Source organism: Lemur catta, chromosome 11 (genome assembly GCF_020740605.2).
Source record: "Lemur catta isolate mLemCat1 chromosome 11, mLemCat1.pri, whole genome shotgun sequence".
NCBI classification, from domain to species: domain Eukaryota; kingdom Metazoa; phylum Chordata; class Mammalia; order Primates; family Lemuridae; genus Lemur; species Lemur catta.
This window is the reverse complement of record NC_059138.1, coordinates 56,643,372-56,656,368: the sequence shown is the minus strand read 5'-3', so window position 1 is coordinate 56,656,368 and position 12,997 is coordinate 56,643,372. Positions and strand designations below refer to the sequence as shown.

The 12,997-nt window shown below is 48.7% G+C and overlaps 1 protein-coding gene across 1 annotated transcript; it reads right to left on the bottom strand.

Moving 5' to 3' along the window:
- Positions 1-8,600: 8,600 nt before the first annotated feature.
- On the bottom strand, positions 8,601-12,700 carry DLX6 (distal-less homeobox 6). The gene is made up of 3 exons (XM_045564117.1): positions 12,277-12,700; positions 10,814-11,007; positions 8,601-8,954 (listed from the first exon to the last, which is right to left on the bottom strand). Exons 1-3 carry the CDS (start codon positions 12,698-12,700, stop codon positions 8,703-8,705), a joined length of 870 nt encoding a protein of 289 aa, XP_045420073.1. The 3' UTR covers positions 8,601-8,702.
- Between the last annotated feature and the right edge of the window lie 297 nt (positions 12,701-12,997).

Sequence of the window (12,997 nt, the reverse complement as noted above, 5' to 3'; positions counted from 1 at the left end):
AAACGGTGCCCCAGTTTGTTCTCTGCGTTCGCAGGGAATAGGGGGATCGTGGAAGAAATGGAGGTATCTACTTCCTGCTTTACTCTCTTTGCTAGTAAGCATTTCGGGAGTTTCCATTATATAGAAAGCCGGCATTTTATTTCTAGCAACACCGGCTGGGAGAAACCCGCGCAGGCGGTTTGCGAGCGCCTGGCTGTCCCCCGCGCCGCCGCGTCGCCCTGCCCAGGGGTGCGTGTTTGGGAAGGAGGGGGGCGTGCCCCCACTGTACGCCTCTAACATTTCCCACCTACTGGCTGCCTGAGAGTGGCAAGAATGCGCTTGGAACATCTTTTTTTCCCTTTCTGCACATGAAGAGGGCAGATATTTTTTCAGCTGTCCCCGTCATCTCCCCACCCCCATTGCGGGTGGGAAAAAAAGGGGGATCCCTTCATCACCCCCAATCAGCAGGCGCGGCCGAGCTGAGGGAAAGGCGGATTCTGACTCTTCCAGAGAAAGACGAGGGAAGCTCTTTTTAAATGACGACTCCCCCACCCCTAGCTTTGACGCTGCCTGTTGTTAAGGACACTAAAGCCTCACTGCGAGGTGGCCAGGCCAATGCCCCGCGGACACACAGTTGGTTTCAAGATTCCTTCCCTTGTGCTAACCTCACTTCTTCCACTCGCAATGGTCTCTTCTCTCGAGCGGTTTTTTTTTTTTTAACTTGGTCCGGGAGCCGTGGACAAAAATATTCTGGTAAACCAGTCTGCAGCGGGCTTTCCCTGGCACCATGGGGATTCTCCCCGGGGAATTTAACTCCCTGCAGTCCCGCGCCCAAAGATGTAAAAATAACAGATCCTCAGCAAAGTCTAAAAATATCTATGTGATGTTTCTCTCCCTCACCCTCCCTTCCACCTTTTTCTCTTCTTCTCCATTATTTATTCCTACATCTAAACGTCTATTCCCGGACCGGCCGACCCCACTCTCCAGGACTTCGCACTGGCCGTCCCTTCTGCCGGCTCCTTCCGATCCCCAATTGCCTAGCTCTCAGTCTAGTGGTCCCAAGATGAATCAAGTCCGTCTCAAGATTAATATTTTTTCCGTGGGTCTCTTCACACTCACACAAATCTCGAAATACTTCCAACCCCTCACTCCCACCTTAAGAGCTCCTCACAAAGTCCGGGAGGCCTGGGGCATGCGAGCAGGGCCACGCCATTCGTCAGTGCCCTGCCCACCTCCTAGGCCCTCCTGTAAGAGATCAGTTAAATTGGCCTTTGTTTGAGGCTCTGGTTGGGCTAGGCGGATTTCTCCCCCTTGCTTCCCCCCTCCTTTTTCCTGGCGGCCACCTCCATGTGGGACAAGGGGCGGCCTGGGGATCCGAGAGAAGCCGCATTCCTGTGGGTGCCTGGCGGCTCCAGTGCTGAGCCACAGGGCCTGAGACACACACAGAGGAACCCGCAGACCTCGCTGCCCTTGATCTCGCTCTCTCGCTGCCTCTCTCACCCTCCCGTCGGGGCACCCACCCGGGAGCCTGTCCACCCACACTCGGATCCACCCAGGACTCGGCCTCGGGTAGCAGCGCGATGACCCGCACAAAGACACACGCGCACACAGCCCCTCCCGGTGACACAGGCCAGGCCAGGATCTCCCCGCCCATGCCAGTCCTCTCTCTCCCGCCCCTTATCCCACAATCCCAGACGCGCCGGCTGGCCTCCTCTGGCTCCTTTGATCCCACCGGACGCCCCACGGCTCGCGGCGTCCTGGCCGCGCCGTCCTGGGAGTCACCCACAGCGCGCCAAAGCCAGGCCGCTCTCACCTCCTCCCAGCGCGCCCTATAGCTCACTCCGGGCTTGACACCGCTCAGTCTCCTGAGCCCCAGCCTGAAGCATTCGGGATGCCTGCTGGAACACTGCCCCCTCCTCCCCGCCACCCCTCCTCAGCGCGCTTCCTTGTATTCGGGGAGAGGGACCTTTAGGGCTACCCAACCACCCCATCCCCTCCCCATCCCCGCAACCCCTTGGATCGCGCGCCTCCCACTGGCCACTGGGATCTCGCCAACCATGAGTTCTCCAGCCCTCCCCGGAGGCACACCCTGAGGGCAGACGCCCTTGGGCACCTCTGGGAAGCGCGCCACGCCGGCGGATCCGCCTGCGGTCACCCCTCTCCTCCACCCTTTAGCACCCCCTCGCACAGTAGCTGGGTGGAGGCTCCCGCGGCTCCGGAGCTTGGGGAGGGGGCGCTGCGGTTCGCTGCTCTCGCTCGGTTCGCGTTCCCAGGTTGCCCGCGGTCTTTGCACAGAGTACTTAGTTTTTTCAACCCTGGCCCAGTCACAGCGAACTCTGGGCCTCAAAAATAGCCCAGATAGCGGTGGCACATGTGGGATTTGTTAAATATTTTTTACGCAGCCCAGTCTCTTTCCCCCCACCCTCGGCGTTTTCTTTTGCATCTGACAGGCTTTAGATTCCTCAATGGTGCAGGGCAAAAAGTACACATTGTATCTACTGCTGGGGGGGGGGGGGGGGGAAGAGAGTTGGGTGGCGGGAGGAGGGGAAGAGGGGGAGAGCCTTCCCTTTCAATCATCCAGAGCTGCCGGCAGTAATGTAATAACCTGTTTTATAGGTCGAACTCTAACCGTGAAGATAGGAACTGGGGGAATTTACATGAATCTCTCTTTAAAGGAGATGAGAGTCCTGTTTTGCAGCAATTAAATGTTTCTGCTCTTTTGTTCTCTTGGACTTATTTACTTCTGATTTATGGGGATCTGAGGGAGTCTCTTTGCCAAAAGCGCATGTATTATTGAGTCTGTTCCACATCCTAAACCAAGATTTATATAAAACCGTGAAATACCACACATTACGACCTTTCACCACAGGAAGGAAAAAAATGGCTTCATAACACCATTCTACACACACACACACACACACACACACACACCCTCCCTCCTTCCCAGTTTCAGTAAGGATTCTCTGTCGAATCTTCACCATAGGCAATCTCGCGTGTTTTTTTTTAAGAAGTGGGTGGGGGTGAAGGGTGGTAAATACTTCCCAAGCTATGATTTATTTTAAAGCTTTTTGTTGTTGTTGTTGTTTTCCTGGCTAGGCTAGAAGACAGAAATCTGCCACTGGAAGCTTATTGTCATCCAAGGACTATTTTTGCCACTTGCCATTTGCAAGGTGGGGGAAGAGGGGCGGAGGAAGAGGCTGGATATGGACTCAACTTTCATCTATAAACAGGGGTCACTAAACAGGGGACATTTCATTATTGCCCTTAAATTCACAGGAGCTAGGAAGCCGGCTTGCCACCCTGCGGGGTGGCCCTGGCTGGGCAGCTTCTGGGTCTGTGAAATGGTGGGAGGAGGGGAGAATCAACACACACTGGCCTAGAGGCTGGAAAAGATGCCCAGGAAATTCTCCCTGCTCATGGTGGGAAAATTGAGCTCCTGGGGATATAAGAGCTTTAGGTATCCTTGACGAGGAGGTCCCCACCATGAACCAGAACTGGACTGCAGAAGCCTCCATCAGGGCAAGGTTCATCCTCCTGGAAGCAACAGCTTGAACACCCAGAGCGATTTGACTCTGGGACCAGCACAGTTCCCGAATCTCTCTGAGCCTCTCTTGCTCTAACTCTGCCACCACCTCTCTGGTCCTCCCATATTTTAAGGAGACTGACCTTGCTCCTTCTGGCATATCAGTGATGTGTAGCAAAAGAAGCAGGTGGACTGGTTTATATGGGGAGGGGGGTGTTAATTAAGAAAAGATAATGATGGGATTAAAACCAAAAGCTAGCCAAGCCGACTGGAGAAGACATCTTCCCAGCCAGCTATATTTAATTAGCAGCAATTAATACATTTACTGCTAATATCCTGTAGGACTCTTAATGATTTAGTTCACCATGAAAGAGAATGGAGATAGAGCACAGGAACACTTACAAGTACCCAGGGTATTTTGCTCTGATAAAGAGAGAAGCTGCAAATTCATCTAAGAAAATGTTCATAAACCAGTGACTGGCATACTCTGAGGCCGCTTTTGTGGAAACACTGGTGAACTGACAAATATTTTTTGCTTTGGGGGAGGAGCACATTTTTTTAAAAGAGAGAAATGCTTTAGGAAAAAAGAAAAAAAGATAGAAGATTGGGGGGGAAAAAAAGAAAAAGAAAAATTATTTCAGACTCCAGGCAGCAGCAGACACAGCGGCCCTTGCAAACACATCAGCCCTGCACTATTGAAGATTTGGACACGTAATGCTTCAGACCACTGATTTGCTATTTTCTTAATTCCCGCTCTTCTTTTTCCATATGAATCAAACAGTCTTTTGTCCTTCAGGGTTTGATTTGATCGCTACTGTTCACATTTCACTTTTGTATTTTCCTCTTCCTATACCATTACTCATTGAGTGCCCCGTGAAATTACAATCGTACATTTTCAACTCAGCAACCCATTTGCAGTGCAAAAATAGGGTCTAAATAATGGCTGAATTAGCCCTACTGGACAGTTTCAGATGTAACACTCTGTAATAATTATATTGCAGGCTGGATTAGGATGCTATTATCATAATCTGGACGTTTACAATTATCTGTAATTTGCAAAGATGCGCCAGGTCTTGATTACAGCAGTTTTTTTTTTTTGTATCACGCTAACCATCACTAAACAGTGACAGTAATAACAGCTAATTTTGCTGGCAATATAAGAGGTGCTGGGGTGTGCAAACAATTTCACACCTGGATGTGCTCACTCAACCAAGAATATAGAGAAAGAGCTTCTGCCCTGAGACTCAGAAAAATATTCTCCTCTGCTTCGGTTCAGTATAGATTTCTAGACCCTGATCATTGCTTAAGAGATATTCACTGGGGGTAAGTTTTTATTTCTTGCATACTTCAAGGCACAGCTCATATTTCTCTTCTTACACTTTCCAAGCTATATGTGTTGCTGTTGTAATTTATCATGGACTACAACTTTTCTTTATAGATTTTTCAATTCTGACCTTTTAATCCCCCTTTAACAGTAAAAAGGTGGTTGTTCTGGTGAGTAAAAGGATTCGGGTGAGAATGGGATACTTAAGAACTCGATTTGTCTTTCTTGCTTTTTATGTTGTTGATGTATTTGGTGCAGCTTGTGACTGGAAACTGTGAAAAGGACCAGGTTTCTATAAGGTGTAGAGGGAGCCAGCTTGGGATAACCCAGGCTGAAAATCTATGAAAATTGCTAGTCGCTGCTAATCTAGGTGAATCCATTGAGGTCTTTACATGTGACATAACTTTAGGTTTTGAGGAGTCAAGAGATGGAACGGAGCTGGAGACAGGGCTCCTTTAGAATCACAGGTATTCGGACATTTGCAAAGGCAGGTGTAGTCTGAATCTCTCTCCTGTGCAGCCCTTTCTAACCGGCCTCTGAAACCCTTCAAGGCTGCTTTTCAGGGCCTCAAGCTGGTGTGGGGGGCGGTGTGGGTAGGGGTAGTAGGGTATGCGGCTCTTGGAGCTATTGCCCGCGGAGCCCAAGCGCTGTGACCTTGGGATTGGAAGGGCATGACTGGCTGAAGCACAGAACCGAGCTGCGAAGCTAAAAAAAAAAAACCAGTCTGATTTAGGAACGCACCAAGACTCCAGCAAGAAGCGGTACTATTCTATCTATAGATGACGCTGTTTCCTGACCTTGTAGACATTATAAGCCACTGGAGATGTTAAGTGCAAGAGCCTGAGAAATCTTAGGCTTCCCCACCCCAGTGCAAAAAGGCCTTTCTCTGGTGGCAGAAGCCTTTTGACTAAGTTGTGTCTAAAGATAATGAGATGCTTATTGGCGCTGAAGAGAAATCTTCCCCTTCACTGCCGCTCCCAATCCCGGTTATTGTTCTCTCTCTCTCTTCTAAATGGGAAATATGGTCAGGACTAGGCTCTAGAAGTCGAACTCTACAACCTTTGGAGAAGTTTGAACGTGGGGAGGAGTAGTAGGCACCGCCACCAGGTGATGCCTTTTGCCCACGCCCCTCCTACCAATCCCTCCCTGGGGAATAGGCTTACTATGGGGTCAATACATTCTAACCCGTGAAAATATTAACCCTTGAGGTTCAGTGGATCCAGAGGAAGCTCAGTTCCAAGGACAGTCTGGGGGGACTCCCTGGCAGAATTTCTTGTTTAATTAATCTCATGTTAAGGGACAAAAAGATTGATACAGATGCATCATGACAACACCTCCATTATGTTAACATGCATTTGCTGGGTTTCAGAATTCCATGCACTCACAGTGGTTTGGCATGTATCTGGTGAATTTTTTTTTAAAGAAAAATTAGTGTTGGTTTCGATGTATGGTAGCTTTCTAACGTAATTTGAATAATTCAGCAAAGCCCCACTACCAGCTGTACTTCTGCAGCCTCTTCCATTCTTTTCAGCATTATAATTTTGGTTAATTTTCAATTTTAGGTCCTACGTCTCTGCAATTTGTGTATGAATAACAGAATAATTTCCCTCTTTTGTTTCGCCTTTCCTGTTCCTGAATCTAAATAAAGATGGCTTTTTAGTATTAAAAGTGGAAGAAAATTACAGGTAATTATCTTTGACGGTAAAAACGCTGTAATCAGCGGGCTACATGAAAAATTACTCTAATTATGGCTGCATTTAAGAGAATGGAAAAAAACCTTCTTGTGGATAAAAACCTTAAATTGTCCCCAATGTCTGCTTCAAATTGGATGGCACTGCAGCTGGAGGCTTTGTTCAGAATTGATCCTGGGGAGCTACGAACCCAAAGTTTCACAGTAGGAAGGGGGAAAAAAGAAAAGAAAACATTTTTCCTAATGTAACAATGCGAATGCTAGAAAATGACAAGACTGATCGGTTTTAAACCATTCTGAAGACTGACTGAGAGTGGAAGTTGCTCAACAAAAAAAGGAACGGGTATATTGGTAAGTAGTCTTTGCTTTGTGTCTAATTATAGTGACTGTCCTTTTGCACGACTGTATGTCGCTGTCATTATATGGAGCACTCTGAGTATCTCTATTGACTTCTGATAAATGGCTCAGTGGTTTCAAGGTTCATAATTTGAAGGATGCCCAGGTCTGTAGCCATTAATTCTCGCAGTATGGGGCTTCCTGCTTGTATGACGAAAGGACTTTTCATTTTCATTATTTCTGTGCTTTCCCCAAGATCGGAAGGATGTATTTCATCCAGGATAGTGCTTTTCCTACCTAGCTAGCTGGCAATGGGTTTTAAACATTAAGTAGGCATAATTGTGCACTTTGCTTTCTGTTTTTTTTTTCTTTTATTCTTTCTTCTTTTTATTAAAAAAAGCTGCTTCCAAACAAAGACAAATTATTTCGGTTGGGAAAAGGGAAAGGAGAATACTCAGTTTCAGCACTAGAAACTACTGGATGTCTAGAGAGTAACCTGAGGATAGGTCATTCTAATGTTTAAAAAATACATAAATGTGTAGAGATTACAATAAAAACTGAATACGTAAAGAAAGCTGAGGAAATATCTGTGGTTAATGTAAAAGTACTTAAGACAAAGGCTAGTGGTGCAAACTGACATCTTTGCAGGCATTTGATATTTATATATAGGACTTCCCATATTAGGAAATAGGAATTCTTTTAAGAGTGATAGAAAATATAATGGGAGGGAGGTGAAGGGAGGGGGAGAGAGGGAGGAGAGAGACAGAGACACACAGAAATATACAGGACACTCTCAGCGTTTTGTGGCTTTTACTCCATATATGAAAGAAGACAAAAACATACAAAGTATATGTACAACTAAAATTCAACAATATATACAGAAATGTTTCTTGATATAAACGTCCCTATTAGCTTAGTGAATGCCACCAATTCACCTAGTAAAGGTGTCAAAGCAATAGAATGGTGATTTTGGTTGTTTCCTCTGTCTTTCCTGATTCCAGTTCAGGGTTTGGGGGTGGGGTGGAGAAAGAGCATTTTTTGTTTGTTTGTTTTGTTTTGTTTGCTTTTTAAATCAATCATCATTCTTGGTCATTGCATTTTGATAAAACATGCAGTGTTCCCTTTGAGAAAACGTTCTAATCTTACAGCCGATTTTTCCTTTTTCTTTAGAGAAAGGCTGTTATGTGAGGGTTTTTCTTTTTTTCTTTTCTTTTTTTTTTTTTTTTTGTCAGTCTTGGATTGGTAAATAAAAATTCAGGAGTCCAAAATGCTTCTCTTTCATCATGTAATGTCTTAAGCTTATTAAACAAGTAAAAACGCTGCCATGTTTGTGCAGATTCTTCTGGTGCGGGGAAAATGTCTGTAAAAAAAGTCATTTTGATGGATACTCCCAAAGAGAAGAGGAGGCTCAGAGCCTGGATCCCAAGGGGTAAGGGAAAATATCCTTACAGTAAAGGGTTTCAGGAGTGATGGCATAGAAACCAATCTCCCTCTCTCTCTGGGATGTAGGATCAATTACTGAGGTTGCTCAAGGGAGAAGCCAAATGAGGAGAAGAAAGAAAAGAAAGGTAGAAAGGAAAAGGAAGGAAAGAAAGAATAGAAAAGAGGGAAGAAGGGGTGAAAAGGATGGAGGGAGAGAGGGCAAGGGTGGGGGAGGGAAGACAGAGAGAGAGAGAGAGAGAGAGAGAGAGAGAGAGAGAGAGGGAGAAACGAGCGCCCAGCCGGCTTCTCGCCACACATACAAGTTCTCTCTTGAGCCTGCTCCTTCGGCTCGGTTTGGCAGATGCAAGCAGGTCCCAGATCCTTCTTGCCTTATTCAGACGTTTCCCTAGGGTGTTCCCTTGGACAACTCACATCATCTGTGGTCTCTGCATCGTGTCCTGGTGTGGAGAGGAGTACCAGTGCGAATAGCCAGGCATGTAGCTGTTGGGGGGCATACTGACGCCCTTGGCTGAGGCGGAAACGTCCCACACTGGAGGCAGCGCCGGGGAGCGAGGCGACAGGGCTGCTGAGCCGGGGAGGGGGTCACTCTCATGAGGGTTACTGCCCTGCTTCAGCAGTTTCTTAAACTTAGAGCGTTTGTTCTGAAACCATATCTTCACCTGCAAGAAATGCAGCAATCATTAGGCCTGATAAACATGGAACTGGTATGCCTAGTGTCACTCAAGGCTTTGGAAGCAATATTTTAAAAAAATAAATAAAAACAAAAAACAACCATTGCAAAAACCAACAAGTCCCCGCCTCCCTCCACCTCTTTCTAGCCTCTTCCACTCCCCCTTCTTCCAACTTACTAGGTATCATCTCTGGATACCTAAAATAATTCTTGAGTTGGATGCTAGCCTGGGTTTAAAACAACAGCATAAATAAGAATAAAATAAGAAAGAGTGAATGAGATGACCAGGTTCAAAGTCTAAAGAAGGATTTTTAAAAGAAGTACTTTTTGGATCAAAGCCATACAATTGAATGTATGGCTTCTAATAGTCTGTGTTTTTCTATTTGTCAACCCCCAAAGCTGGCACCTCCATGCATGTACAAGGAGCAAATGACTGTAAAGAGATTAGAGCCTATACATCTAAAGCTAAATACCTTGAACATATCTATGCATATATTGCACAGGCCATAGACTATTCATGGAGCATCTTTCTCCAGACATACTATATCCCCATAATCCAGCAGGGATTAAGGATTGCACCTCCCTCATTCCCTACTTTGTATGTTATTTGGTCAAATTGTGGTCAACAATCATCACATAATTGTTAGCATAGTAACTAAAAGTCAAAGGGCTTCTGAAAAATTAAATGTGAATCAGGAAACTGAGATGGAGCATATCTAGACCAACATTCTGGATTTACTTTATTTGAAGAAGGAAATTCTATGGTACAGCTTCCTTTACCTTTAAGAGGAATATGTGTCACTAAGTAGCTGGAATCCCTTCATATCAAACTCTAAATATTTTCAGTGGCAATATGACAAGAAAAAAACAGGCTAAATTGGAAAGAAGAGCTGAAGGAGCATCTGTCTTAAGGCACTACACAATCGGTCCCCAGCAATAGTCTCATAAAACCTGAAATCCCTTTGCTAAAGATTACTTACCTCAGATGAGGCCTGCCACCCCATGCAGCTAAGTTTATCAACAAGGACAAAAACTGCAGGTGATTGTAGCCTGGCTTTATGACTAGGGTCCTAACATACTCACCTAAGATTCTTCCTGTGAAATCTGAAATGCCCCATACATTTTTCAAATTAGTAGGACAGGAGAATTTAAGTAAATGTACTTATCTGTGGCTTCATCTGCTATAATTTGGGCAATACTTCTCTCTAATCTCTAACTCTGCCACTGCACCCAAGTCCTGTGCTCCAGGGAGGTAGCTCAGACTGCACCAGCCACATCACCTAGGAAGACTTAACCACTAAGTTTAGGGAAATCTTCTGAAAAACCCACCTCACTGATCCTAGGATGAAGAGTTTACATGTTGGTGCCTTTACTAAACTCCATTGGAGCCTATGCCTTACCTGCTTTTTTTTTTTTCTATTTCACTTCATAATTTTTTTATGTGAATGAGTTAAAATCTTTGTTAGCTCCCAGGACCTACAAAAGGATCCTTAAGAAAGGTGAACCTTATTCTGCCTCGTGGTCTGTACACCTTTTTGTTTTCTTTCATGTCATTCTGCTCTGGAATAGGATTCAATTGAATTATGAGTTTGGTCACCAAAAGATGCTAGGCTGGGGTGGGGTCGCCGAGGGCTGGGAGGATGTGCAAATCCAATCCAGTATTCAATACCAGGTCATTCATTCCAAACTGTGTTGTCCCAGGAAAGTGCAAGACTGGAGCAAAGGTATTTGTCATTAAGCTCCTTCCATCCTTGGTTGACTAGGCCAAGAATTCCTCCTGATGTGTTCCCTGCCGGATCTGCAAGCGGAGCCAGCATTTCAGGGATACTCGGGCTTCTCGGGAATTACCTGTGTTTGTGTCAGTCCTAAGGAAGCTGCCAGTTCGGCTCTCTCGGGAAGGGCCAGGTATTGAGTCTGCTGAAAGCGGTGGTTTAAAGCCTGGAGCTGCAGGCTGGAATAAATGGTCCGAGGCTTCCGAATTTTTTTCCCTTTTCCATTGAACCTGATTTCCCCGTTTTCAATCACTGTAGTTTTTTGTTGATCTGCAAGCAAATGACACAGAGGAGCGGTCACCCGTGAGGCCACTGCTGCCGTCTCCCTGCACGTGGCCTGGCCTGTACCAGGTCTCTCCAAAGCCCAATAAGGGATTCCTCGAAGTGTCCTCACAATGCCCTGACCTGTCTGGGTCCACGGTGCCCGTGTGCTCCCAGTGGCTGCATAAGCTTTTTCCTGACGCTGTCTCTGGCCCTAACAATGCGCGGTGGCTGGGCCGAGTGAGCGCCCGAGGCCCTCAGGCAAAAAGCGGCTCTCTGCCGCAGCGGAGGCGGCGCCGGCGGCTCTCTGGGGCGCGCCGCTTGGCTCTGCCAGGCTGTAGCTCTCTCGGCCGAGCGGGGGCCTCGGCCTGGCTTCACAGTGCCTGAAGCTGTGCTTGAACTACCCAGGGGTTTACGGGGCCAGTTGACTTGATGTCACCAGCTCCAAGCTTGGTGCATCAAGCCCCCTCGGCGGCGTGTTCCAAATGATTCTGCTGGGAGGGACCAAAAGCCCGGAACAAAACACAAGCAACCGCTCAGACCAGCCCGCGAGCAGGCTGCGCCTCTCAGGGCAACTCCGTCCCCCTCGGGTGATGAGAATCATCAGCCTGAGATTTTCTGCTTAGCCTCCACGAACAAAGGAGCAGCCAACATTGTATCAAAAACCCAGAGAGAGGGGGGCCAGGTCAGAGATGGGGGGGGACACCTCAAAGCCCACAGGAAAGAGCCCAATTGTCACTAGTTTAACCAGAGCCGCAGGCCACGCCAGCTTCCCACCGAGTCACTGAGGCGCACCGGGCGCCCCACGCAAAGTAGGCCACTGCCTGCCCAGCGTGGGCTGGGAAGCAAAACACGCTCCCCAGTTCCGGCCCAGAAATGTCCCCAGTCCTGGCAGACGTCGGTTACAGCCCGGAGGGAGGGAGCTATGGAAAAGAGCGCACAGACCCAGTGGGCTGGAGAGCGCAGTGAGGACCAACTTGTCGAGCGAAGCCAGCGGTGGCCCGGGCGCAGCCCAAGCTGCGCGTCGGAGGCGAGGGAGCAAGGAGGGCCGCGCCGCAAGGAAGCCGGGGGTCCGCGGCGGCGGGAAGGGGCCCGGCTGGGAGAGGCCGGCAGGCAGGCGCCAGGAGAGCGGGCGCACGCGGGGCCGGGCCGAGGGCGCGCCGGGCCGCCTGGGGGAGGGGGCCGGCGGAGGCCCCGGCGTTGAGGAAGTGAGCGGGGCGGGCGGGGTGGGGGGCAGTCGGGAGGCGGGAGAAGCGAGCTGCCCAAGCGGCCTCTCACCTGTGTCGTCCCCTCGCGTCTGGGCGGCCGCGCTGCTGTTGTGGTAGGACTGGAGGTAAGGGCTGTGCTGCGAGTGGCTCATGTAGGGGTAGGCGGCGAGCGAGCGGTGGTTGTAGGAGTTGCCTCCGCCCGACGCGTAGGGCGAGCCGTGGTGGTGGTGCTGGTGGTGGTGGTGGTGGTGCGAGCCGGCCGCCGCCGCCGCCGCCGCCGAGTGCAGGCAGTGCAGAGGGTAGTGCGCGCCTGCCATGGCCGGGGAGCTCTGCTGCGAGTGCGGCTGCGGCGGCGGCGGCGGCGGCGGCTGTTGCTGCTGCTGCTGCTGCTGCTGCTGCTGTTGCTGCTGTTGCTGCTGCCCGAACTCCATGAAGGCGGATTTGGACGAGTCCTGGCCTTCCAAGCCGTCAGCCATCGTAGTCATGGTCATCATCAAAACTTTGGGGGCTGGAGAAAGCCTTCTCCCGGGTTTCCTCCACCCTCCCCCACTTGGCTCGCGCCGCTCTCCCCTCTGCAGCCACCTTAGCTCTTTGGATCCTTGCAAAAAAAATTTTTTTTTAAATTTTTAAAAGAGGGGGCGGAGGTGGTTCTCCCTCTCCCTCGCTCTTCTCTAATATATATATTTTTAATATAAAGAGATATAGTGAGCGGGGCCTTGTTAACTCAAAGGGAGGAGGAAGGGGGAGGGATGGGAGAGGAGAGGGGGAGGGGGGAATCTGCTCTCCCCCCC

Bases quoted from the DNA above. Each gene is read 5' to 3' on its own strand.
- DLX6 (XM_045564117.1), bottom strand. From the start codon at position 12,700: ATGATGACCATGACTACGATGGCTGACGGCTTGGAAGGCCAGGACTCG. The intron at 11,008-12,276 runs GTGAGAGGCCGC...ATTTGCTTGCAG, and splicing joins GACGCGAGGGGACGACACAG to ATCAACAAAAAACTACAGTG. The intron at 8,955-10,813 runs GTAATTCCCGAG...CATTTCTTGCAG, and splicing joins TAGGACTGACACAAACACAG to GTGAAGATATGGTTTCAGAA.